General features: G+C 35.2%; 1 protein-coding gene across 1 annotated transcript; it reads right to left on the bottom strand.

Moving 5' to 3' along the window:
- Window positions 1-625: 625 nt before the first annotated feature.
- Window positions 626-25,503, bottom strand: LOC134476885 (3-beta-hydroxysteroid sulfotransferase-like). Its single transcript, XM_063253004.1, has 6 exons — window positions 25,297-25,503; window positions 24,233-24,441; window positions 21,905-22,031; window positions 7,512-7,606; window positions 2,743-2,920; window positions 626-995 (listed from the first exon to the last, which is right to left on the bottom strand). Exons 1-6 carry the CDS (start codon window positions 25,430-25,432, stop codon window positions 877-879), a joined length of 864 nt encoding a protein of 287 aa, XP_063109074.1. The 5' UTR covers window positions 25,433-25,503; the 3' UTR covers window positions 626-876.
- Between the last annotated feature and the right edge of the window lie 1,735 nt (window positions 25,504-27,238).

Consider the following 27,238-nt stretch of genomic DNA (forward strand, 5'->3'; position numbering starts at 1 on the left):
GTATGAGCAAGAATAAACATCAAATACAGATCAGTGAATAAAAATTTCAGTTCATCAATTCATTGTGCTATGTACCAGTTATACAAATTGCTTATTATTTAGCACGACACATTGCCAAGTAAGAAAATAAAACCACATAAAGAACTATAATATTTAAGGTCAGATAGCAATGATTTCTGGAAGTATGACTGATAGGAAACAGCTTAGCTTCTTGTAGATTTTGTACCTTCTGTAAGAATTTGACACTATGGCGAGGGAAAGCAAAATGAAGAAAAGGAAAAATATATGTATACAAGATAGTAAAGATAATTATGTTAATTCTCTTGGTTCACTGAAAAGAAATTTTGTGCTAATATTTTTTGGACAAGTTGGCATGAGTCTACCTTGTAGTCTGAGTAACTTCTATGAAGATAAGACATAATATTTTAATTAGTGTTTCTCTCTGATTAGCCTGTTCAGAAACTTTGCTTTTTTATTTCTATTTTTCCCTTTAAAATACAAAGCAGTGTGAGGATTATAGCTCAACAGAAAAGCACCCACCTAGCAAGCATAAGGTGCAGAGTTTAATCCCTGGTACCAAATAAAATAAATAAATAAATAAAATTTAAAAAGCAGTTTGACACAGTTTAGGATAATTTTTATATTTTTACTGTAATATACCATACAGAGGAACATGATGTATTTCTAATATATAGATACAATTAAGTGAATATGAGTAAAAAGGTAATTTGTAACAAGCAAACTATCAAAAATGAAAAGATTTGATAATTCAAGATTTCACAATGAAATCATAGATTTTATGCAATGATCTCTAGGCATGCAGAAGTACAAGGTCAGGAACACAGGTATCAGTATTCATATAATATATAAAAATTATCAACATTCTTCCCATGGAAACAGATTTCTAGGATATCCTGCCATCTTCTTCTGATATATTTTATCAAATTCTTCAGCTTGGGCTACAGTGAAGTGATTTTTCCAGTCCCCCACAATTCCTGGAAAACAGCATAAAGTCTTAGATCAGATCTAGTAATAAGGCCTAAGACTTTAGTACATCTCATTGATCAGCCCCTAGGACCCATTTGACACAGAGAAAGTAGCTAGAATAGCTTAAGAACGGTTCAAAGCCAATAAATAGCCTTTCTATGGCTGTATGCCTACCATTTCCATTTCTGCCTGCACAGAAACAATTTTCTTCCTCTCACTCTCTTCCAGCCAGTCCTGTTTATAGTCCTTTCACTGCAAGCCAAACTCAATATTTTGAAGCATTTAGAATCTATTCCTTCTCACCGTGTTTGTTTTAACTGGCCATAACCAAGTCAATCACCTTTGCAATCTGGGTTAACATAATAGATTAAACTGGAATGTCCAGTTTTTTTGTGTTGGCATTTCAGTTTCTGAATGTGAATAATTGACAATCCAACATACCTTCTAGTTGAGAATTTCTTTTTGCATTTTTGCAATTGAGAATTTCTCAATTGCATTATTTGGTTCTATTTCTACTTGACTTAAAAATATTTCAAAAGCTTTTGTATTTTTTGCTAGAGTGTCATTACAAAGTGATCACAGGATGAGTTGGTGACTTAAGAAATAAGCATTAAATTTTTCACAGTTCTGAAGGCTGGAATGTTAGTTTATGGTGTTGGGCAGTCCTGGGCTCTTACAAGGGTGGTGGGGCAAGCATACGTTGTAGGTCTCTCTCCTTGATTGTAGATGACCACTTGGCTTCATGTCTCCACATTGTCCTACTGTTATGTCTGTGTTCTAATTTCTTCTTTTAAAAACACCAAGCATGCTAAGCTATAACCTGATTCATATCATTTTGGCTTAATTATATCCTTAGAACCCTCTGTCCAAATGCTATTGCATTCAGGGACTTTCCTCTCCGTGTGTCAATTGTCGAGTATAGATGATCCAACCCATTTCTCTTGATTATGAAGATATCTTTTTAAAGTTGTGTCAAACTCTATTACTAACAATGGCTGAGACTGCATGAACCCTTCCATATTCTAAGTTTTTAATTTTCTCTGAATATTGAACTCCTAATGAGTCAATAGCATCAAATTTTTCACCAAGCTCATTTGCTCTTGTGATACTAAAGTTTTAGCTCTGCACTATTAACAACTTCAACATTTTAATCATTTATATGGTAAATCAATCCCACACATTTACTGTACTTAAAATTAAATTAATAGTGGATATACTATGTTTTATTCATTGTTCTCTGTTCAGTCCACAACTACTATAAAAAAATCATAAAAGCCCTATTCTGGGGAGGGAGATTTTCCTCTGTGTCATAAGTACTCACCTAGCAAGTACAATGTAGCAAGTTCAATCCCCAGTGCTAAAAAAGAATTACTTTTCTGTGCCAGGTACTGCATTTTAGAATAAAAAATACACATATTATAATAATTGAGTAAACAAAATTAACTAGGGCAATGTTTAGAAATTACTCCCTAAACCTACTTTATACACTTGGTTATGAGACTTGGTGTTACTAAGAAGTTGTAAAAAATTTAGATACAAGAGCTTTCCAAAAAATTTTTGTGTCACTGACAATGTGGCTTTGAAGGGAATTGTGGGAGAATGGAAAATTAAGGCTTCATTGGTGTACACTCTAAACATGAAGATAAAAATCTCAGTCATCTTAACTATTCACATTCTGCTTGGGCCAAGAGGAATGTCTTCCATGTCTCAGGAATGTCTCCTGAGAGATTTTGAAAGTGGAGCATTGTTTCTTACCTTTTCTCATAAGTGAGAAATCCTCATTAATAACATCATTAGGCAGCAGGCTGAAGTTGGACATTTTGTTTTCTTTCATGAAGTGAAAGGAGCTGTATTTGAGAACTAAGTCTATTTCTTCGGGTTTTAACTTTTTTCCTAAGAATTCACAAATCTTCTCTATAGTGCTTCTCGTGTCCTAGAAAAAATAGAAGCCAAAATTTAGAGGAAAGATGGAGTAGGAAGAACAGGGAGGTGACAAAAAAGGAGCTATCCTGATGACTTTTGTCAGATTGAGTTTTAATCTTTCAAATGAACTTCTCTTCAATTAATTGATTCATTCTATTGTTTTCTTAGTCTCAATTGCATTATTTGGTTCTGTTTTCCTTATAATTTCCTCTCTTACTTGAGTTTTGAGATTTATTTGTTCTTTTTCCTAAGCATTTGTGGATCAACGTTAGGTTGTTTGTTTGAGTTTGTTCTATTTTCCTGATGTGACAGTTCACTGCTATAAATTTCCCTTTTAAGACTGCGTTTTGTTTTGTTTTTTTTTTTTTTTTGAATCACATAGTTTCTTGTAGGTTGTATAAACATATTATTTAATTGCAGAAAGTCTCTCACAGCACCTGCCTGGAAAGTATGATGTCCTGAGTTCAATTACCAGTTCCTAAGAAGTATTGTGGGTTCTCTTAAAGTTCTTCTATAATTTCATATGCCCCATTGGTTGTTTAGGTGAATTTAATCTAATTTTCAGATGCTTATTTCTTTTTTTGTGGTTTCCTTTTAGTTTATTTCCATCTTCATTGAACTGTGATAAGATCATAGATGTAGGATAAATTCAATTCTTTTGCATTTATTTAAGCAAGTTCTATGGGCTAGTTTGTGTTCTACTTTGGAGAACTTGACATGCACCACTGAGAAGAATGTGTATTGGGCTGTTGTGTGGTGGAACACTCGGTAGACATCTACTATGTCTGTTTGTTCACAGATTTGTTTTAGTTCTGATATATCTTTGTTGATTGATCTATTTGTGGTGAAGTATTAAGGTGCCCCATTATAACTGTGTTTATGCTTATTTGATTTTTCATGTCTACTAGTATTTGTTTTACGTAGCTTGCATACTGAAATTTAGTGCATATATATTTATGACTGTTCTCTCTTCTTCTTTGAGTTTTACCTAAACACATATGCAGTGATCCTTTTTGTATCCTTTGATCAGTCTTGCTTGAGGTTTCTTTTGTCTGAAAATAAAATAGCTTCTCTTGCTTTTGCTTCCTATAGATTTGTATGCTTGACTTTCAGGCTGTGAATTTCTTTTTGAGTTACATGTTTCCTGTTGCAGTATATTGTTGGATCTTTCTTCTTGATTCATTCTGCTAGTCTGTTTCTATTCATTCTTGAATTGAGAATATATACATGGATGGCTATCACTGATGCATGTTGACATATCCTTCTGTTTATATTCCTGTTATTGGTACCTTACTTTACCTTCTTTTTAACTATTTTCCCTGACTGCTGCTTTTTATTGATGTTATTGTAACATTGGCCTCCCTCATATCTTTTCTTAGAATATCTTTCAGAGCATTTTGGAAAGGAGGGTAAGTGGATATAAATTTTATGTTGTTCTTCACCAAAGACATATGTTATTTATTCACTTATTTTGCAAGGTAGTTTTTCAGAGTACACCAATATTGTTTGGATGTTGCTTTCTTTTAGCACTTACAATATGTCCCTACAAGCTCTCCATGACTTGAGGATTTGTGTTAATAAGCCTGCTTTTATTCAGATGTGCTTTCCTTTATAGATGATCTGTTTATCTTCTCTAACAGATTTTAATATTGTACTCTTGTATTGAATTTATGGGATCTTGTTTATTATAGGCTTTGATATGGATGTTTGGGCATGACTATGTGGAGTCTGATAAGCCTTACCTATTTATATGTCAAATCCTTTATCTTTGGGAAGTTATCTGCTATTTTTTACATGAAGAGAATTTTAATACTATTGGAACTAGCTCTTTTTCTTGGTAATTCAGCTGAGTCTTATGTTGTTGTTCTTTGTTGTATCTTATACCTCTTGGATTGATTTTTTTAATCCTTGTTATTTCTAAGATATTTCTCTTTTTATAGTCAATAACTGCAATTCTGATTTCTAGATATGATAGTCTATCTTCCTTTCATTATTCTATTGCATATATTTTCAATGTAATTTTTAATTTCTTAGATATCTATTCAGATCTGTTTCATGGTTTCTATTGTGTTCATATATTGTGGGTTTTTTTTTTCATTTTTCTAGGTTCCTCTTTTTCTTTGTGTCTATTTAGATTCATTAAGTGTGTCTTTTATTTTGTTTCTTTTTTCAACTGAGAGATTAATTTTTCCATAGCCATATGTATTTTATTCATTTCTGCTGCTATCATTTCAGAAAGATCTAGTGTACGACTTCCAATTTTGTCTGTTCCATTGTGCTCTAGGTTTTATCTCGTTGGATTGGGTGGAGGTCTGGCCCTGCATTTTGCTTCTGTCTCTTGTCACTTTTTATGTTTTATCTTCTGTGTTGTGATCATAGAGTTCCTATGATGAATAGCTTTATCGCTAGTATTCGCATTCCCCTAGGAAGTGTCTATTTCCTTAGAGCTGTCTTCTAACTAATACTTCATTTATTTCTAACCTAAGATCCTAACTTCCCATTTTATTAAGGTTTAGAATTTAATATTTATTTGGCTCAGCACTCTGACCTTTGGTCATGAACAATGGTGATGGTTATTATCTCCAGTCACAATGTTGGCATACAAGGGAAAAAAGTGACTACAGCGAGTGTGACATCCTTGCTATGATAGTGCACTTAGCAGTAAACATGTCAGCAATCACTGCCTAGCAATTGATAAACTGTGATAACTATTAATTTGGAACCTTTAAACTTAGGAACAGGATCTAAAATGATATAAAAAATTCAACACATGCTAGGAGTTGGTATGCAATGAGTTTCCTCTTGCATACTGATTTTAAGCTGTTTCGGTGGTACTACGGAAGGGTAGGTAAAGAGGAGAGAGCTGAATTAGGAGAAATACAGTAGAAGCAATGCTGCAATGCTAAGGATGGGTCAATCAGTGTTTGGGAGGCTGGACAATAGTGCACAAGAAAGAATGAAACAAAAGGGAAAAGAATATTGAAGCAAAGTAATACTGAGAAAACGTTCATTTGCATGAAAATACCATAAAATTGAGAGTGACAGTTGAGGAAAGAGGGAAAGATGAATAGAATAAAAGAAACATATAGTTAAGAAATCTAATTATTCAAAAAATAAGCAATAAAATAAACCAAGAAAAACCAAACACCAAGAAACAAACCCACTAAAAAATAGCCAAATCACCCTGATAAAGGAAAACTAATCAACCAAAGAAAACCAAAAAGAGAATGAAATTCCTCTGATCCCCACAATTCTGTGGTAATGCCCAAGTCAGATCCTAGAGATGTGCTGTGTCGTCCCTCCACGTTTTTCATAGAATTTGTGCTGGCTTATGAGTCCATCTTGTCCTCTAGTTGTGGGAGCTAGTACTGGTCCTTAGATGACAGGGTTTTGGGTGTCTCCTTTTCCTTACTGTGTTTGCCTCTGTGATGCTATCCCAGTTGTTGTCACACTCTGAGTGAAAGCCAGGGGTTTCTCCCAGATCTGTGTGCAGTCATCACCTTCCAAATCTTGCACAGCTTCTTCTTTTTCACTCCAGTAGCTTGTGTTTTCCATCAGTTGTGAGGCAGGGGGGATAAACTTGTCTAGCTCTAGGACAAGTGGGTTCCCTTCTTTCTGTGACTGAGTTAGGGCTGCTCTGTTGCTTCAGGCCATAAAAGCTTTTCTGGTGTCCTTTCTATGCTACTTGTGCTATATGTGTCTGTGTGCTGAAGAACAGCATGAGTTCACCTCACTCACCAACAGCTGGTCTTATTGGGCCCCTTCTGATACAGTGTTCTGCTTCCCATGGAGGTGGCAATGGTGGTGCACTGCTTGCTGGGAGCCTAATTTAAATTTTTGAAAATTCTATGGTTTTATATAGAAACTTTTGAATATATACATATATTAATGTTTAGCAAGTTTTGCTAAACTATGGCAAATTAACATATATATATATATATATATGTCATGGTCAGGTTTGGGTACTTTGCAAAACTTTCCAGTCACACAACCTAAATTGTTTGAAAATGTTAAATGCATTTTTATTGTGTCCTTTAAAATATACAATTAATTTTCTGTCAAACACAGGTATTTTTTCTAAGCTACAGAGTACTAGAGTTTATCACTCAAGTTCAACAGCATCCATTTGCCACCTTCAATATTACAGAATTATCTGATGTGCTTCCCTCTCCTGTAGTACTTTACCATTCTGGGTGTTCACATAAACTGATTTCACATTTTCACCCATTTTTTAATCAGTGACTTGGGAATTACCGACCACTGGACACATCTCTGGAGCTACCAGGTTATCAGGAGCCTCATAAGCCCTTCTCCTACAAACTGTCCCACTCCCTATAAGCACCACACTCTGCCTCTGGATGTGGAAAAATCCACTTACAAATTGTGAATTGAAACAAAGTAGAAAACCTGAGGAAATCATGAACCAGAATAAAGGAGAGCCACAGTTAAGAGAATAAAGACAAGAGCAATAATCTCACACTTCATGAATCTTCACGAGAGTGAACTTTGACAGGATAGTTAGAAAACAATCTCCTGAGAAAAAGGTTTAGAGGGAGTGCAGGCAGTGAGGAGTAGATGTGCTAACTCACAACAGGGGTTACCTTGGTAAGTTCTTCATAACTCAGCAGCAGGAAATTTTCCATCTCTCTCATGGACAGCCAACCCTGAACATGCTCAAACCATGATCCAAAGGGCACTGCATGGGACATGCAAAAGTAAGATAGACTACAAACTCTAGAATTAGGAGTCCCATGTACAAATTTCACTCTTTCCCCTTCCTTGTCACTTAGTTAAGGTACAATTTGCAAATTGATCATTTATATATTTTCAGTGTACACCAGGATTTTGATACATACACAAAAATGTAGTTACACAAAACACCAAAGGAACGAGATGCTTGCTCTTCCACCCAGAAATGGAAAGAGGGGTCAGCAAATAAACTGCACGATGTGTGTCTCATTGTTTCACTTAACAGTGTGGTTTACAGCTGCCCCCATTAGCCTCCAAATGACTTTAATCTGCTACACTGCAGAGAGGCATTTCATCTGGTATAGACACCATATTTTCTTTATACATTGATCTATGGATGGTGATACATGGTACCTCTAAGGTTCAGCTATTGTAAATTGTGCTGCTATAAACAAGGACCTGTATGTATCACTGTAGTATGATGATGTTGTGTCTTTGTGGGAGTCACGTAGGAGAATGTCTTGGCCATATGGTGTTTCTATTTGCAGTTTATTTATTATTTTTATTAGTGTACTTTAAAAGAACATGCAGCTCAAAATTACCTTGTGGAGTGGGTACATGTATATAATGCAACTTTTTTTCTTTTTAATCCCATTCTTTCCCCATCTCACTCATACTCTAATTCACTTTCCCATTTTCATTCTTGTTGATATTGTTAATTTAACTCAGGTCATGTCATCTAAGATTTACATTCCTTGAAGCTAATTTGGTTCCTTTGCATGGCATATCTTTATTCGGCATTTTTCCCTTTCCTTCATCCCTTCTTTTTCATCCTTGATTTTGTGGACAACTTCCTTATTGTAAGAGATCCATCCTGCTGTCTCCTTGCATCCATTCTTTATTATTCTCTTTGTTCATAGTTTCCCTTACTCAAATAAGAGACAGAATATGGTATTCAAGTTTGTATGTTAGGTTTAGTGTCCTAAACATTAATTTTCCATGTGCAAAATAATTTCCCTATACATGTCTCAGATTTGTCCTTTTTGATGACCAAATAATATTCCATTCAGTATGGATACCAACAAATTTCTGTATTTTAAATATTGCCACTGTGAACATTGGCAGGCATTTATTGATGTAACATGATGTCTTGATCTCCTTGGAGAAATTACATTGAAGTGGATATATGGGTCATATGGAATATCCAATTTTAGTTCTGTGTTATTTTTATTAGTTCACATCTACACCAACAAGGTAGGGAGGTCCTCTTCACAACAGCCTTATCACAATTTGTTATTGTTATTTCTTTATTTCTTGACCATGACCATTCTGTCTGGAGTATGATATAATTTAAGTGTTATTTACATTTATATTTCCATTGAAGCCTAAAGTGTTAATCATTTTTTCTTATGTAAGTTGCCCATTTGTTCATTTCACTTTTCTGTTTCTTAACTGAGTCTTTGGTTTTAGTTGGTCTAATTTCTTTGAGTTATTTATGCTAGATATTAGTACTCTGTCTGAGTAATAGCTCCCAACAAAATTTTACCATTGAGTCATCTCTTCCCCTACAACTTGATTCGTTTGCAGTTTTTGAAACAAGTTCTCATTATGTAATTCAAGCAGAACTTAATCTCCAAATGTAGCCCAGGCTAGCCGTCAACTCATCACAAACCTCCTACTTCAGCCTTCTGAGTGCTGGGATCACTGGCATGCACCACCATGCCCAGTTGATATATATAAAATCCCATTTGTTGATTATTGCTGTTATTTGTTCTGAAACTGTGGTTCTGTTTAGAATACCCTATCCAACAGCTCTGATACTGTTTTATTTATTTTATATTCTGGTAGGTACAATGTTATGTTCTAAGCGTTCCTTCTAAAGTCAGGAATGAGATAATGATGCCCACTAATGACACTTCAGCATAGAACTTGAAACACTAGTTAGAGAAATCATTCAAGAGTTAGAGACAAACAAAAGGAATACATATAAGAAGGACAGTAGTCATACTGTCATTATTGGAAGATGACTTTATATTCTACGTAGAAATCCAAAGTAGTCTACCAGAAATACTTATTACTAATAAACAGTTTCAGCGGTTGCCTTCATTATCTTTCTGATTCCTGGTCATATTACTAGATTACTAGATACTCTATTAGCAGGTGAAATTTATTTATCTTTCACCTTGTAGATGATTTGGACCATAATTGGCTGGTTCCAACAAGGTGTGGTAGTATGCAAAAGAGGCTGGGCCAGGAGGATCACCTTAAGTTTGATGGCAGCTTGGGCTACAATTGAGTTCAATGTCAGCCTGAGCTGCATAGTGAAATCCTGTCTCAAAAATACAATGAAATAAAGAAAATTTTTTCTCTATAGTGTAAGAAAATTAAAGAATATACTGAATTTATTATCGGCAATAGATATTGTGAAACTGCTCAAAAAGAAAGAAGTGGGACCGGGGAACATAGAAAAGAAGGAAGGGAAACAAATGAAAAACAAAAAAATTCAAGGCTATACGTAATTGACTAGCTGCAAGGCAGAGTGGTTTGGTAGTGAATGGTTCATTGTTTCCAAAAACAGCCAAAACTAGGAAGATAGAGGGCACAACTTCTTTGTGTACCTTATAATTTATTCAGGTCACCCACCCTATAGTGATTGTAGCACTCACACCTTTAACTCCAGTGTTGGGCCAAAAATCCATCACAAAGTCTATTCAGCCAACTCTGAAAAGCCCAAACTCTACAACTACATGAGGCTTTACAGGGACATCTAGAAATAATCCATGAGGACAATGTAGCAGGATGTAAGATCAACACACAAAAATCATTAGCATGGTAGTAAACAGGAAAAACACAGTGGCTTCTAGATGAATGAAATTCCTAGGAAATAATGAAAGCAAGGAAATGTAGGAACCCAACAAAGAAGCAGCAGTGCTCTAAAAGGAAGAGTCTGAAGAAGACGTCAGAAAATGAAAAGATGTCCTTGTTCCTGAAAATGCCAAAACACTGTGGCCAAATAGCTATACTCCTGAAACTGCTCTATAGATTAGATACAGTCACAATCAAATAACAACAGTATACTTTACAGATGTAAAGAGAACAATCCTATTATTCATGTGAAAACAATGTTGGGCAACAAGGGTAAAGCAACAGGCATCAAAATACCTGATTTCAAACTACACTACAAAGTTAATCATAGAAACAGCATGGTAATAGAAAAGCAGATATGTGGAACAGAATGAAGAGCAAAGAAATATCACTAGACATATTCAGCTATTTGATCTTTGAAAAAGAAGGAAAACCATAGGCTGAAGGAAAAATATTTTATTCAACCAGTGGTGCTGGACTAGTGGGAAAAAGATAGCATGGTAAGTAGTAGAGAATACAGACTCTCTGAGACTAACCACCAAGAGGCTGGAATATAGCATCCTGAAGAAAACTAGAAGGAAGAAAGTGGATCCCCCGACCCAGGAAGAACTGAAAACATGAATTGAAGCCCACAGAGAGAAAAAGAAAAACTTCAATAAACAATGCAGTAGCTGTTGGCATCCTCTCCCTGGTAAAGGACTCACTGTGTGAGAGGAGCTGTTTGAGCCTGGGAATGTGGGGACACGGTAACAATGATAGCTGGTGACAGAGAAGGCCTATGCAAATAGACACTGCGGTACAGGGGAGAAGCAGATGTGTAGGACTGCACTGGATCATGGTGAGTGCTGAGAACTTAGTCCTCCCACAGGGAGACAGCAGTCATCTAAGAGCCAATTTAGAGATGAACTGGATAAACTCAGATCTGAGAACTATTGCTGGCTACCTGTAGCAGCTTGTAGCTGTGCACAGACCCATAGAAACTGATTGAACTGTGGCAAGCCCAGTGAATCTGGACTTAGGGCAGGCCTATTGAGATTATCGACTACTTCATCATAAATCAACTTCTGGACTACTGGGTTGCTGGGATAGATTGTATTATTTAGAACTCTGCCTCCACAGCTTGTCTACTAGTGAAACCAGAAGGAATTTTGTAAGTGGACTATTTCTTTTTCTTTTTCATTTATTTTTTTTCTTTTCCTTCATTTTTTATATATGAGTGTGGAAGTGGCTCCTAACCTCTTAGTGGATGTGAGTCTGTTCTTTTCTCCCCTTTATCTCTTCAATTTTTCTTTTTCTTCAATCTTCTATACCAGTTCCCTCAAGCTGACGTCACTCCCTTTTGTCCTCCAGCTTTACTTCTGATATCTTTCTCTTCTTCCACTTCTGAATTTTCTCCTTAATACATTTCAAATTTTAAACCTCAAGGAAAAGATTGTCACTTTGCAGACTTACATACTGCATATAATTAATGGATTTGTTTCACATTTTGTTATACAATCATAAATCTAGTTCATATGGTTCAAGGTTGCAAGCCTTTTTCAACTGTCTGTTTTCTTATTTTCTAATCTGTGCTTGATACTATTGGTACCACAATAGCTAAAATTGACATAGCTCCTTACACAGCTGTCAATTCTCATAATTCATGACTAAAATTAACTAGTGATGACAGAAAATATGGTGGCACAGTGCCAAAGAATCAGGAACAAGGCCAAACAAGCAACTTCTCATCTCCAATAATCTGACGAGGTTAGATCTTCCAACGGACCCAAAACTGAAAACCAGCAACACTTGGAATATAATCTCAGAGAGATAATCATCACCTAAGGATTCTAAATACTATGAACAAAGCACCAGGGATTTAGCTCAGCAGTATAAATTCATACCTGGGAAGCACAATGTTATGAATTCAATCCCAACTACCAAAAATAAAGCTTTCAAAAAAGCATCCCATCATACTCAACTTAAAAACATCACCCCTGAAATTGAACTTAAAAAAAGAAAGAAAATAAGAAAAGACATATAAGCAAAATGCAACCTCAGATATGTAGTTCACCAAAGGTAAATCTAAGAAGCAATAAATTGGGAAAATCCAAAAGCCCACACAATGTCTCTCTGAAGTGGAAACAAAAAAAGAATTTAGATGAATGTCTGGAACAAATTAAATGAGAAGTAATTTTTCAGATAATTACAGATATTACCAAAATACACATGAGGCTTCATGATATTAGAGCCAACAAGCAGGAAAAAAATATAGACAAGTTTAAGGAAATTATGTATGCTCATCATAGGAAAGAAATGAAATCCATAAGGTAGATTGAAGCAAATATTCATGAGAAAATAAACTTCACTGAAAATATTTGAAGCAGATTATGCCAATGTGAGGACAAGATCTCAGATACTGAAGACAGGCATGTAGTTAGTGATTAGGAAAAGAAAGATTGTTCAAAATACCAAGGGACCATGAGAAATTAATCCAGTGACTATTAGATAAGACTAAGAATAATAATTTAAGATTAACTGGAGTCAATAAGCAAGGAGGAGATGCCGCAAAGAACACTAAAAATGTTCACAGATATCATGACAGAAAAGTTTCCTGGTAGAGAAAAGGAATTTGATATGCAAATAAATGAGGAATATAGCAATTATCCAAAAACTCTATAGCCCAGCGTATCATCGTCAAGATTCCAGAAATTCAGCATAAGAATAGAATACAAAAAGCTGTCAAAGAAAAGAAACAAATCACCTATGCAGGAAAGCCCATCAGAATTACAGGTGACTTCTTAGCAAAAACTCAAAAGTCAAGGAGCACTTGAAGTACTCTAAGTTCTAAAGAAAACAAATTTCAACCCAGATTGATATACCCAGCAGGATAATTTAAAATGCTGTGAGTTTGTCAAGAAGGAAAATTTCAGTAAAACTGTGGATTGTAAAGATAGAGCTGAGATTTCAATTGCTATGAAGAAACAGAGAAATAAGAAAGATGGCCAGGGGGAATCCAGGAAACAGTGGTTCTCCATCCTTTGCAACCTCAAAACTACAGAAGTGAAAAAAATGTGCTCAGAGGAAAAAGCTTCAGAGCACCACACTCCAAAATTGTGAGAAGCCACATGGGGTTCCAAAATGGCAGCAGCCACATGAGGTTTCAGAATAGCAACAACATAGAGAACCTTTTCCTCACAATCAGGTAAACAGAACCCAGCAATCCAGGCACTGGACTCCTACAGCCATGAGAGAGAAAATCCTGTCTACTGCTCCTGCTGGCTGCAAATCTTGGTAGCATCCACATGGTACTGATTTTAGGTACAAGGAAAATGCACAAATTCTGAGGGTAAGACAGCTTCCACCTAGATTACAAAGGGCCTGGGAGGCTAAGCAGTTTGTCCCTGAGCAGAAAATTTGTAAAGATGTAAGAGTGAAGTCAAAGGTGCAGTGGAGACCCCAGAAGTTTGGAAAAGCCAGGAATGTGGATCATCCAAGGAAAGCTGCAAAAAGTGAACAGAGAGGGTTTAACAGAGAAGCTGTGGGAGCTAAAAGCTCTACAAGTGCTGGGGGCGTGAAATCACCGAATCTTTTGGAGCTTGCAACCAGATTGCTACAAATGCTGAGCATAGAACTCTAGAATTTGTTTGCCCTTCTGGATTTTTCACTTGTTTTGTTTCCAATGCTTTATATTCCCCTGCTTTTAACTTTTGGAATGATAATGTTTATCTTGTGCCTTTGAATTTCAGAAATGTTTAATATTGTTTCATTTGTACAGGGGTTGAAAGTTCAGAGATTGCCATAGGTATCAGAAGAGACTTGGGACTTAGACTTCTCAGCAATGCTAAAAATGTTAGGACTTTTTCAACTCTTAGAATTGGCTAAATGTCATTTAGCGATTAGACAAAAAAAAAAAAAAGATAGGAAAGGAAGAAGTTGAAATACCATTATTTGCAGATGACTCGATACTCTACTTAGAAGCCAAAAAAACTCCACTCAAAGACTTCTACACTTAAAAAAAAACAAATATGTTAGGAGAAAGCAGGAAAAATGAAAAAGGAAGGGAAAAGAAAAAAATATCTAAATTTGTATAAACACACTTATGATGGCTAAGGTGATTGTGCTATAAATTCTATACATTTGTAGAACAAAGTAGTTAATACTCATGGGATTGGAAAATTTTTGCAGGTTTGTTTTGGATGACCTGAGGAATTCTTGAAGACCACTATGTAAAACAACAGCCTTAATTTTGTTCTTACCACCATGTTTTGAAGGCCTGTATCATTATTGTTTGGGCTCTTTGCTATTGTTATTTATTTGTCTTTTTTGTTTCTTATTTTTCTTGTAATGTGTTTTGTTTCATTTTCTTTTTTGCTCTAATGCAGATAGGATAGGTATACTTATAGAGGCTTATACATGCCTAGAAGTTCTCCTAAAGAGTTTATGAGAGTTGATTATATTATGAGTGATGAAATGAACAGCTATTTTAAAGAAAAACAGACATTATGGTACCATTGCTGATTTCATATCATCATGCTGTGAAATCCAATAATGCTTCTATTCTTTGTTTAGAATGGTTTTAGTCTGTTTTGTATTGTTTAATTTCAATTGCTATGGGGAGCTTTTTTGAAGAGAAGGAGAGACATTATGGCAGCCATTTTTAATTTACATATTGTCTGGTTTTGAAGACCTGAAATGCCTGTTCTGAACAGTTTTATACTACTTTGTTTTGTATGATTCATTGTGTGTGGTGATATAGATAACCATTTAGAAAAAAACAAGAAACCCTGCGGTAGCCACTGTAGATCTCCTATTTGTTGCTTTGAAATCTGTGTCACTTACGCTGTTTTCTTCTAATCTGCTTTGTTCTGTCTTGTTATTTTAGTTTTACCCTTTTTTAAAATAAAATAAAATTTAAAAAGAGATGTAAACCAACACTTACATTTCACTTCACCCCAAAAAGATTGCTACTATCAAGAAATCAAGCTATAAAAAAGATTATTTTGAGGCATTTATATGTAAATGGAGGCAACTTGAGACTATACTCATAAGTAAATTAAATCATATTTACATTTGTAAGAATTATATTGTGTATTGTAAAAAAATAAATAGTTATAATGGTAATAGTACACTGAAAAAGTAATAAGATGCAAAATGTACAATAGATATTGTAATAATGAAAGGGAAAGAAAGTGACCAAGGGGAAAGAACAACTTGTAGATATACACATATAACTCTAAGTATGCTTAAGTGTGCAAGATAGATAACCATATTACTACGTTTTTGTTAGTTCATCAGAAAGACTAGTTTGCACTGTCATTGTTTGATTTTCTGTTCATTATTTATGCTTTGATTTTGTAACTTGAACATCTGCTTCTAAGATAACAATATGTAATATATTAACTAGAGTTGATTTCTTACTTTTTAAAAAGTCTGTATTATTTTTACCCTTTCCTGTTTTGGCTTTTAAAAATGAAGTAAAAACTAAAAATGCAAACCAAAAAATAGAAATCAAGCTATAACAAATCCTGGAAAAGAGGAGGGGAAAAAGGAACCCTTTGTCCACTATGGGTAGGAATGCAGAGCAGTGCAACCACTTTGGAAATTCATCAAAAATCTAAGGTTTCTAGATATCCTATTCAACTCAGCTCTTTCACTACTGAGTTTCTTTCCAAAAGCATGAACACATCATAACACAGTGATATATGTGCAACAGTGTGTTTTTCAGCATTGTTTGTAATAGCCAGATCTTGAAAACTACCTACATGCCAATCAATGGAGAAATGGATAAAAAAAGCTGTGATATTTTTATACAATGGAGTACTACTCAGCTATAAAGAATGATCACATTGAGATGTTTATAAATAAATGGACGCAACTTGAGACCATACTCATAAGCAAAATAAATCAAACTCACATGTGTAAATAACATACAGTCTCTCTAGTGAAAGAAATGGTAAGAGTACATAAGAGTTTAAAGTAATCATGATTCACCATTACATTGCTCTGAAGCCTTATAATGGCTGCATTCATTAGCTGGAATGGTTTTATCTGAGTTTGTTTGATTTTATTATCAAAATAAAGTTTGGTTTTATCCGAGTTTCTTTGATTTTATTAGTATAAAAAGGTATTTTAAAGAAAGCAAGACATTAGAATAGCCAGTGCTGATTTAGTATCATCTTACTCTGAAATCCTACTATGCTTTTGTTTTTCTGTTTCCTTTGGTTCTATCCTGTCATACCTTATTGGATATTATTATGTGTGATAGTATAAACAAATTTTCTATGGAAAACAAGATAATAAAGTACCCATTGTTTGTTCTCTGCTATTTGGTTCTGAAGACCCTGTAATGCTTTCATTCTCTTGAATGACTTTATACTGTTCTGTTATGTTTGATACTATGGTATATGAAGCTATGCTCAACTATTTCTGGTTTTTTTTTTTTTTTTGGTCTTTTTCGTTTTTACCGGTACCAGGGGTCAAACTCACGACTGCCTGCTTGCAAGGCAGGTGTTTATGCCGCTGAGCTAAATCCCCAGCCCCTATGCTCAACTATTTCAAAGAAAGAGACATTATGGTAGTTACCGTTAATTATGGGTTGTCTCATGGTAAAATGCTGTGTTACTTGCATTGTTCTGATCTGATCTGCTTTGCTATGTCCTCTTTTGTCTTAATCTCTTTTTAAAATTTTTTTAAAGTTGTAGTAAAATGGAGTAATACTCAGCCATAAAAAAGAAAAAATGGAGGCTTTAATAAGTATATAGATGCAATTTGAGAACAGACTCTTTAGTGAAATAAGACGTATAGATATATTGCTTCATTAATGTGAGAAGCAGAAAGGAAAAGTGTATGTGTATGTGTACATATATGTATAAATCTATAAAAACATTTAAGATAGCTATTCTACTGATTGTTCTGCATTCCTGGAATAGAAAACTTTGTTTTGGTATGTTTCTGACAATTTAATGCAGATTTTTTGTGCTCTGGGTTAATTATTGAGGGATGACAGTGTACAATGTATTTACCAATGTTTCTCTCTTACTGACAAGATTTGAAACATTGTAGAAACTTTATTTCTTCACTTTTTCTTTCTTTTTATCCTTGAAATCAAATGGATTTGTAAAAACAAACCAAAAGTAGCAAAAAACTTTAAAAAGAAAAGAAAAACGTGGTGCTGGGAAAATTGGGTAGCTGTTACAGAAGATTGAAACTAGACTCCTGTCTCTCTGTGTGTATTAAATTATGTTCAGTTTTCTGGAGAAATCTCTGTACTGACTATACTCATTTACATTCTACCAGCAATGAAGAGGGATTTCATTTTTCCAGCTTCCTCACCAGCATTTCTTATTATTCGATTTCTTGATGTTATCATTCTTCTAGGTGTAATAGGAAACATCATTTTTGTCTTAACTTGCATGTTCAATATATTTTATATACTTTTGCCAATTTGTACTGTTTTTTGAAGGGTCAATTCATTTCCATCATTCATTTTTGATATGATCTTTTTGAGGAGTTATAATGCTTTTTAGTTCTTTATATAGCATAGGCATAAGTACTCTGCCGGAGTATTTATTAACAAATAGGTTTAAATATTGCATGATTTATCTCATATGAGAAACTCAAAGAATGATTACTCTAATGAACAAAATAAATGATAGATAATAACAAAAAAATAGAGACAGATCTTTGCAAGGGCAAAGAGGACCAAGAGATGAAGTGAGGGGAGTGAGGGAAGAGGATGAAATCAAAGGAGTTGAGTGCACTGTGTCTATGTAGCAACTCCTCACGATGAATGTAATCATTATGTACTCCAAATATACACTGACAAAATTAAAAATTAACAACCACATTTAGTAAAAACTCTAAGTGATACTTCTGAATACTCTCTTGTGACCAAACCAGATTAACTAACTCTGCTTCTTGATGCAGAAAAAAGTATAATAACTGGATTTATTAATACTTTTATTCATTTTATTTTATATTTTTCTCATAAAATTTTGCAACTTTCCAGCACTCAGGCGACTGAGGCACAAAAATCAGTGAGTTCAAGGTCAAAAAAGGCTACAAAAGTGAGTTCAAAGTCCCCATGAAATTCAAAGCAAAATCCTGCCTCAAAAAGACAAAAAAAGAAGCTTTGTAACTATTGCATACTAGCATTCTACAGAAATATGGCTGTCAACAAATTATTCACTCAATGCTTTAAAATAATAGCCATCATCTATAAGATGAAAAAGATGCAATACCAACACCCAATGTTAATACTGTCTTATAAAATAACCACCTCTGGTGGTCCATGCTAATAATCCCATTACTCTCAAGGTTGAGTTAGAGGACTGCCACTTGTTTGATATCAGGCTGAACTACATAAGTTTAAAGTCAATCTGATCTATTTAGTAAGACCTTGTCTCAAAAAACAAATTAATACTACTACTACTAATAATAATATATTGTATACAAAGTAACATATACATCTTTCTTCAGTCTTGTTTTACATTTCAAAATGTGTCAATGTGCAGAAAAAAATGGTAATGATTAGAATAAACGCCTGGTGCTGCCACTTTAAGACTGCTATCATTAACTTTTTGGATATTCAGTATTCAAGGTGTGGGAAACAAGTATAAGAAAGAAGGAAGGCTAAGAGGACAGTCGGTATGTCAGCCTTTGCCTCCAAAGTCAGCCAGTACATAGGAAATGCTGGCATTCCTGTAAGAGATTCTTCGGCTATGGCGAATCATATGATGGCTCAAGCAGGAAAATTGTTAGAATCAAGGAGACAGGAGACAGGCAATACATACTCAGCAAAAAGGCATGCCACTAAAGCAGAAAATGTCTTAATGTTTTCAGTGGAAGTTATATAGTGAAACTATACATTGATGACTCCTGGCACAGATAACAATAGATAAAGGCAAGAACTAGAAGAAGGAAGCAGCCCCTAAAAGTCCTCAGAAATAACTGACTTGAAACACTTTGCTGACCTTTATAAACAAAGATCAATTTGACTAGCATGAGTATTATTTTGACATGGTCTTAAATACCCAGTTAAATATATAACACAAAACATAGTATCTCACTGATATACAAAAACAAAGAGCTAAGCCAGGAATGGTGATACACTTGTGCAGTTGCAGCACTCTGTAAGCTGAAGCAGGATGATCTTTCAAAGTTACAGACCAGCCTAGAAGACAAATTGAGCCTAAAACTATCCCAAACTGCATGGAAAGACAATGTCTCAAAATACTTCCAAAACAATAAGAAAAACAACACAAACAACAACAAACAAAGAGGTAGGCTACATCACAAAAGGGGCTCCAAACATGACACCAGCTACTACTACCAGTCGCCAATAACATATTTAACATCTTAACTTACAGCTCCTAGAGGTCCAGATTACCAATTCTAGTAGCTCTTCCAAAAATGTGTCCTTAACCCTGTGTTGAAAGAGTACTCTTAGGATATTTTGATGTACATTGAAATAAGCCTCTGACAAATATTTGGTTTCCTGCATAGACTCACCAAAAGATAAAGAAATGCAAGTAGTCTAGCTAATGAACATTATTATTTTTGTGACATTAACTAACTCTGTTTTGTCTGCTTCATGTTTTATATATATTACCTAATGTCAGTTACAACAAAGGTGTTCAGGCATAAAAGGTACAAGTCAGAGTCCAAGTCATGAAGCTAGTTTGAGAAATCTGGTACCTAGTGGACAACAAATCATTGAATACATTTAGTCAGTCTTTCCTGGAAACTATTATATTTCAAAATGAAAAGATACTACATTTATTATTTACAGAACTAAAGAAATTTCTGTATATTCTTAAAATGTACCTATTTGTTAACTAAATGCCAGAGGATAACTAAAGATTAATATTAATTATAAAAGAATTATTTTAATGCTGACCAATAGCATCTAGCTTCTATATTGTGGAGGCAACAATTCACCATAATTATATTTCAATTTTTTAGCCCTGGTTATTTAAAATTCTTATAAAGTTTATGGTTCCATAATTCTCTAGCTCAATCTGATCCTCATGTGTGCTATTTTCAAAGCAACATGTTATGTATTTCTTCCTGACCACTCTAACTTATAACTTACACACTACACAACCTACATTCAAAAATGATGTTAATGTCCCTCTCTAAGCTTGAATTACTTGCCGATGGCCTACTTTCCCCAAGAATGAAGCAAGTATCAAAGAATGATATCTCTTTAAACAATAAACTGATTTTGCATAAGTCAGGAGAAGACTTCCAATTCCTGGTCAGAAAGGCCCAACAAAGCTAAAACCAAAAGTAGCCAGGAGAAGAGGGACTCTCATCCTTAATATCCCTTAAAAATAAAAGATCAAAGACTAAGTGAGAAAATAAAGTGGGATAAAAAAGCAGATAAATAGATAAAAAATAATCATAGCTTTAAAATATTAAAGAAAACCCACAGGCTAAGGACACAGAAATAACTGAAAGTTCCAATATCTGTTCCATTCTGCAAACTCCTTAAAAGTATAACACATTAATCCTGAAAATGGGTGACATGCTTTTCACCAATAAATTGTTCTGCAACACACACCTCCATCCTCGATGAAGTGATACAATTCAGAGAGTGATATATCTCTAAACTTCATATACAGCAAATGGTTTTCTTCCTAATGTATTCACAAAATGGCCTGATGACAGTAGGAGTAAACATCTGAGATCACCCATCTACGGGATTCTCCAAGACCATATATGAATTGCATCCCCATAGTATATTGTCCTCTCTCTTGATCACCCACCCTCTATTCTTCTAGAGTGTGTAGTGTAAAAATTCTGCCTAATAAATTCTTTTTTGATTTTTACCTACATCTTTTGAAAATTGTCTTTTTGTTGTAGAAGTCAGACACCTATAATTCTATCGAAGTCCTGAATCAAGGTCCAAAACTCCTCCTTGTGTGGTTTTCTTGGTCTCTGGTAACAGTACTGATGGACATAAACCTGTGTCTCAATCCTAGGAATATAGCCTTATGAATCTCAAGAAACATACTCCGGCAGGGATGTGGAACTATGCATATAGTGTTTTTAATAATTATTCTCACCTTTTTTGAGACAGTCTCTCTCTGTATAGTTCAGGCTGACCTTGAACTCCCTATGTAGTTCTCTATAAAATTCAGGCTGATCTTGAACTCCTTATGTAGTCCCAGTGGCCTTGAACTCAAAGCAATCCTCCTGCTTCAACTTCCTGAGTACAAAATTGCAAGCATATTCTACTACTTCTGGCTCTGTCTTTATATAACTTTATTTTCTTTTGTTTTGTTTTTGTTTTGAGTGTTGTATGTGCATGAGAGTGAGGGCATATAAAACATCTGTGATGCAGTGAGAATGGAGCCTTGGACTTGCAGACTGCTGAACTGGAAAGCGAGAAGGATGCAGTAAAGTGAGAGAAAGACCTTGAGTTCTGCAGCTCCTACATTGTATAGCAACTCACCCTTTCCTTGGAGGAACCAATTCATATATTGTTGCAGAGTCTCCGGTTTCTCAGTAATCTTCATTTTTCTCAAAAAAAAGTAACCAGACACAATAACATCTCTGGGATTCCTAATACAATAAATCACCTTAAATTTAAAAAGGTGAAAGTAAAAAATCAGGAGAGTTATTTCTTACATGATTTTATCTTTGTCCAGGAAATTTATACCAAATACCTACTAAATATCATGTATTATATTAATGAATTTGTGACAGCACTCAATAATAATATATAGACTTTAAAATTTTATGAGCTGGCAACTCTGATGGAAGTATAATAAATGAGGAAGATTGCATACGTGTTTTTTCAGAGATGTCTGTCTACTCATTCAAGGAATATACAGGGAGGTTTTAACCAGAAAATGTGAGAAAACCATACTTTATAAAAATATGCCTAAAAAGAAAATCAATAAAGAATTCTGCTGTATGCATAGGCAATAGGAATGTACAGTTTGTTCACATGACAAAGCCAGAATTCAATTTCAAAGACTTCATATTGTGTAAAGAAGCCACACATCTCAATTCTTAGAGGAGTTCAAGTATGTGAATTTGAAGAGCAAACAAAATGACCCAGAGTTTTAAGCCAGGAGAGTAATTACCTCTCTGTTCACTCACTGACTTGGAGGTGGTTTAGGAGAGCCTCTGGGTTCCAGAAATATTCTTAATATTGTCTGGATGACATTTTGTACATTGCATAGTTTCACAAATATTCATGACACTGGTTATTAAGATTAGGATGTGTTTACATTCCCACAAGCCCACAAACATCAAAAGAGAGAGAGAGAGAGAGAGAGAGAGAGAGAGAGAGAGAGAGAGAGAGAGAGAGAGAGATAGCTTGACATTTAACATAGGTTCATTTCTCTTTGTGCCATTATTCCATGATTTTGGTTCAATCCCTCTTTAGTCTTTAATTTCTCAGCCTCAGCTTCACCAATTCCTAAAAATCGCATATCAATAATGTGTTAGAATAACATGACTGTGCCTCATAAATGCGACATTTACTAAAGAGGGTGTTAGATCATAGGTTATTCAAGTGTAATTTAATTAAAAATTTTAAAACTTCAGACTATATTAAAAAGCCTTGCAAAGGAAAATATTTCTAAAAATGAGACATGGGATGCTAGATCCTGCATCTACCTGTTCCCTTCAGGTGATGACCTACTAGCTACTTGGCTAGTTCGAGGTAGATTATCTCAGCAGAAAGTTATGTGCAGTAAGAAACAGTGGTTGGAAAACATAATGTGACTCCATCTCAGTCCCTCTCATGGCACAAAACTTAAGAGGGCAACTGGACAGAAGCAAAGCACAGGCAGTTTGTCAAGCCGTGAGTTTTGCAATGTTCTTTGGTGACCTTGCTTGGGCAAAACAGAAAGTTATGGGAACAGGATACTTTGAAACTTTGCCATCATTTATCCTTATTACATCATTTATCCTTATTGCATCATTTATCCTTATTAAAAGACAGAATATTGTAGGGAGGGAGAAGTTTCAGAAAATTTAATTCTTCTATTTGGGTCCTGCTTTAGAAGAGCTATTGATTAATATTGGCCAATTACCTTACAATGTAGCAACAGAATGGGAGAAATCTATCCCATAGACATAAACCCTGTGTGTCCTTAAAATATGGGTTTCTAAGATACTAGATTTATATATACAGGATGGTCCACATACTGTTATTCATGTATGACCTAAGGCTTAGACACTGCACCATCAAATAATCTGGGAGATTACTATATCCCATCAAAATCCACCTATGACAATCCATTTCAGCTAAATCACCAGGGGATATTTAGGCACAGAGCAGTTTAAGAGGATTGTTTTCACAACTCGACTGTGCAGTGTTAAGCTGCTAAACACAGGGAACTCTGAACATGCTGGAAAAGAGCATGGTGCTCTGAGGTCAGAATGACCACAACTGAGGTATCCAAGGACACAGGGTGCTTACCCCTATTACTGATCAATAGTACCATGAACATCAGAGATCAAAAATTCCACTTAATTGGCACAGTTTACTGCTTGGAGAAGTCTTTGAACTGACTCCCAAGATCCTGCTTGGTTTCTGATCTTGCCTCAGTATCCTCTTCTCATAATTTGAAATTTAAATAAATATAGGCCACCCAGAGAACTTCTCTGTCTCTATCTCGAGAGAATATAGAATTCCATTACAGGGATTTGATCCTCCTGGAATTGAAAAATCAAATCACTTGTCTCTTTCATTTAAGCCATTTACCCCGGAATAGCCCAAACCTAGATTGACTGAATAAGAATTTCTAAATCAGTAAGCACTGACCTTGGCCTTGGAACTGAAGAGGGACTTGGGAAAGAGATGGAAGGGTAAGTGGGATGTGTAGATGTGTGGGTGTTTATCACCCTTCCATAATTCATATCCCATTTTACTCTCTATCCAGGGTGAACGGTCCCAGTTGGGCACTGATTGGATCCACTTGGAATCCCCCTTGGAAAGAATCAGGCAGACGATCTCAATTAACCAGTTGGTTCCTGAATAAAGAAGGAATAATTATTGTCAATGATGTCAACACAAGTTGTGTCAAGTTGGGCTGAGATCTGCACAACATAGAAGTGAACTTGCAACAATTTTTAAGCATAAATTACAGTTCTGGTGAGTAATGCTTAGCATATTCCATTTACTGCTCAATGTCCCAAATATTCTGCCTAAGAAAAATAAATATCCCTACTCATAAAGTACTAAACCCTAGTGACTCTAGCGCCTTGCACTCTACGACAAACAGCATTCTCCTTTTCTTACTATGAATTTGAATAGTGCAAGTATTTCACATACGTGAAAATGTATATCTTTTTATGATATATTTATTTCATTTAGCTCAATGAGCTTGATTCATCTATGTTGTGTCATGTATTACAATTTCATTTCTCACCACATGTATTCTGATTGGCATTCAATTTATGCATCCGTCTGACAGTGGATATTTGAATGTCTATATTCAGTTTTCTGAAATTAGGTATTTAAGTGTCTTCCTTAGCTTTTGCTAAAACCCATTCTCATTGTCCTTAATTTCTTATCTTTATGAAACTCCCGATATCATCCTTTACCACAGTGACCCCAATACAATTATTCAGATTCCAGAATCTGCATTAGTATTTCCACGTTGCATTTCTGTGGTACCTTAGATGGTCCTTCTTTGCTGTCATCTACCTGTGCAACAGTTGAGCTGCATCTTTACCTCTGAATGCAAATGCAATTAAAACCTATTCCTTGTTTCTCAAGTATGGCATTGCTTCTGGAATAGTGGGAGTTTTCCATTCATCTGCAGAATGACTGAAGCCCACAGCCATAGTTTTCCTCATGACTCTTTCATGATCCCATTTACTTACCTGATTTGGGAAAAGTCACTGTTATTGTATCTCCATCCTTCACCACAAACTTGTCCCGTACCTCTCTTAAAATTTCAGGCTCGTAGACTGCTGCAGGGAAATATATCCCTTCAAACCACAGCGCATAATTTGACATAATGATAAATTCTTTGTGCCTTGTGTTAGTGTTCCAACTAACACAAGTGGCAAGTGACAGAAGATAAATATTTATAGTTCATAGCTAACCATCCTTAACTTATTAAAATTTTTTTCTGGTAAATATTCACAAAGAAATCTCCATGCCCTGATCACAAGGTTTTATGTATTGAGCAATTTTTTGCTTATCCTGAGCTAAATCTAAAGTTTCAATTGTAGTTCAGGTCATCAACTAGACTTTAAATAACAAATAAATTATATAGAAATTTGGATATATCTTGTAAATACTCCAAGCAAACTTCACTTCATTCAATGTGTTTAAATGTATAAAAAGTTAGAACTCAACTGTAGGATGCAGGTCTATAATTTCTAGCACTTTGGAGACTGAGGCAGGAGGATCCCTAAGAGTTCAAGGCCAGTATTAACTACACAGTGAGGCACTGTCTCATAAAAAATTAAATACATTGCACCCATGATTTCAGCTTAGCAACATGGTGCCTGTGAATCAGGAGCCCTAGAGTTCAGTCCCTGGTGCAGTGAGTGGGGGAGACTGGGCACAAATGTGATCCCAACACGTGGAAAAATGCAGCAGAAAGATTCCTGTGACAATGCAGCATAAAATGTATAATGAGACCCTGTCTCAAAAAGAAAAAAAACGAATTAACTAACAAAAAAGTAAAAAAAAAGACATAAAAACATGGAAGAGCCAAGTGCAGTGGCAAATACCCACTAGCACTCAGGAGGCTGAGGCAGACATTACTGACATTGTCAATAACTGGATAATTCAATATGCCTCTTCCATTCTTTTTAGAGCTACACGTGACTACAATGGAGCATTGTCAATGCAATCCTTTCTCGCAGTACCTGTTACCACGTCTTCTTCTCTGAAGCAAAGTGAATGCCATGTTCCATGCTCTTCACAGCACAGTGCCTTGTCTGGTCTGCAGAGCACACTGCAGACCTGTGCTGCACAAATGACGGTAACAGACATTGCCTCTCTTACAGGCAGTTTATGATCCTGTTTTCTTTCCCACTTTGGGAAAAGCTACTATGACTCTTTCTTCATTATTGATTAATGACTCATTATGCACTTCTCTCAGAATTAAAGCCTTAAGACTTTAATTAATGTATTAAAGCCTTAAGACTAAAAGACATTTTCAAATCACACAGCATCACCTGATAGGAGAATGAGTTCTGTGTTTCTGGTGTTACTCCCAACTGTGTCTACCACGGGTTGCTCTGACTGACACTGGCGAATCAGCTCTTTGCATTAAAGACCAAACAATCACAAACTTCCCCTTCAGGTCAGATAACTTGTCACAAAAACAAAAAGGTATTACAATCAGTGGTCCAAATGGTATTTGTACTGAGCCATTGTGAAGTCACTGGAAAGGATCAGGTTTTGTGTTTAGGGGTGAGAAGTGAATACTCATTTACAAGTACAAGCACACAGAAATGTCAGCATACTTTAACATTTTAAAAATACTTTACAATTTCATGTTCAGAAAAACTCAGAAGAGAGCACAGGGAGGTTCCATTCACTATTCATGTTCATCTTTCCTTAGTTTACCTTAATGCACTTTTGGATCCATGAACCCATCCAGGAAACACATCGTTCAGTCAATACTCACCATGACTTCTTAGGCTTCCCTTAGCTTTGATGGTTACTGGGACTGTTTCTGTTTTGTTTTGTTTTTGGATGGCCCTGACATTTTTCTGAAATGTAACTCAGGGATATTTTGAATATTTTATACTGAATTTATGGATGTGATTTTTATCATTACCTGGGTTTATGGAGTTGTTGGAG

The sequence above is a fragment of the Cavia porcellus genome, unplaced genomic scaffold (genome assembly GCF_034190915.1).
Source record: "Cavia porcellus strain 051 isolate PalLab524CR breed Dunkin Hartley unplaced genomic scaffold, mCavPor4.1 scaffold_7, whole genome shotgun sequence".
NCBI classification, from domain to species: Eukaryota; Metazoa; Chordata; class Mammalia; order Rodentia; family Caviidae; genus Cavia; species Cavia porcellus.

Excerpts from the sequence above, each read along its gene's own strand:
- LOC134476885 (XM_063253004.1), bottom strand. The coding sequence starts at position 25,432 with ATGTCAAATTATGCGCTGTGGTTTGAAGGGATATATTTCCCTGCAGCA. Across the intron at positions 7,607-21,904 it reads TTGGTTCCTCCAAGGAAAGG|TGCCCTTTGGATCATGGTTT; the intron begins GTGAGTTGCTAT and ends TGTCCCATGCAG. Across the intron at positions 996-2,742 it reads TTTCTCACTTATGAGAAAAG|GAATTGTGGGGGACTGGAAA; the intron begins GTAAGAAACAAT and ends GCTGTTTTCCAG.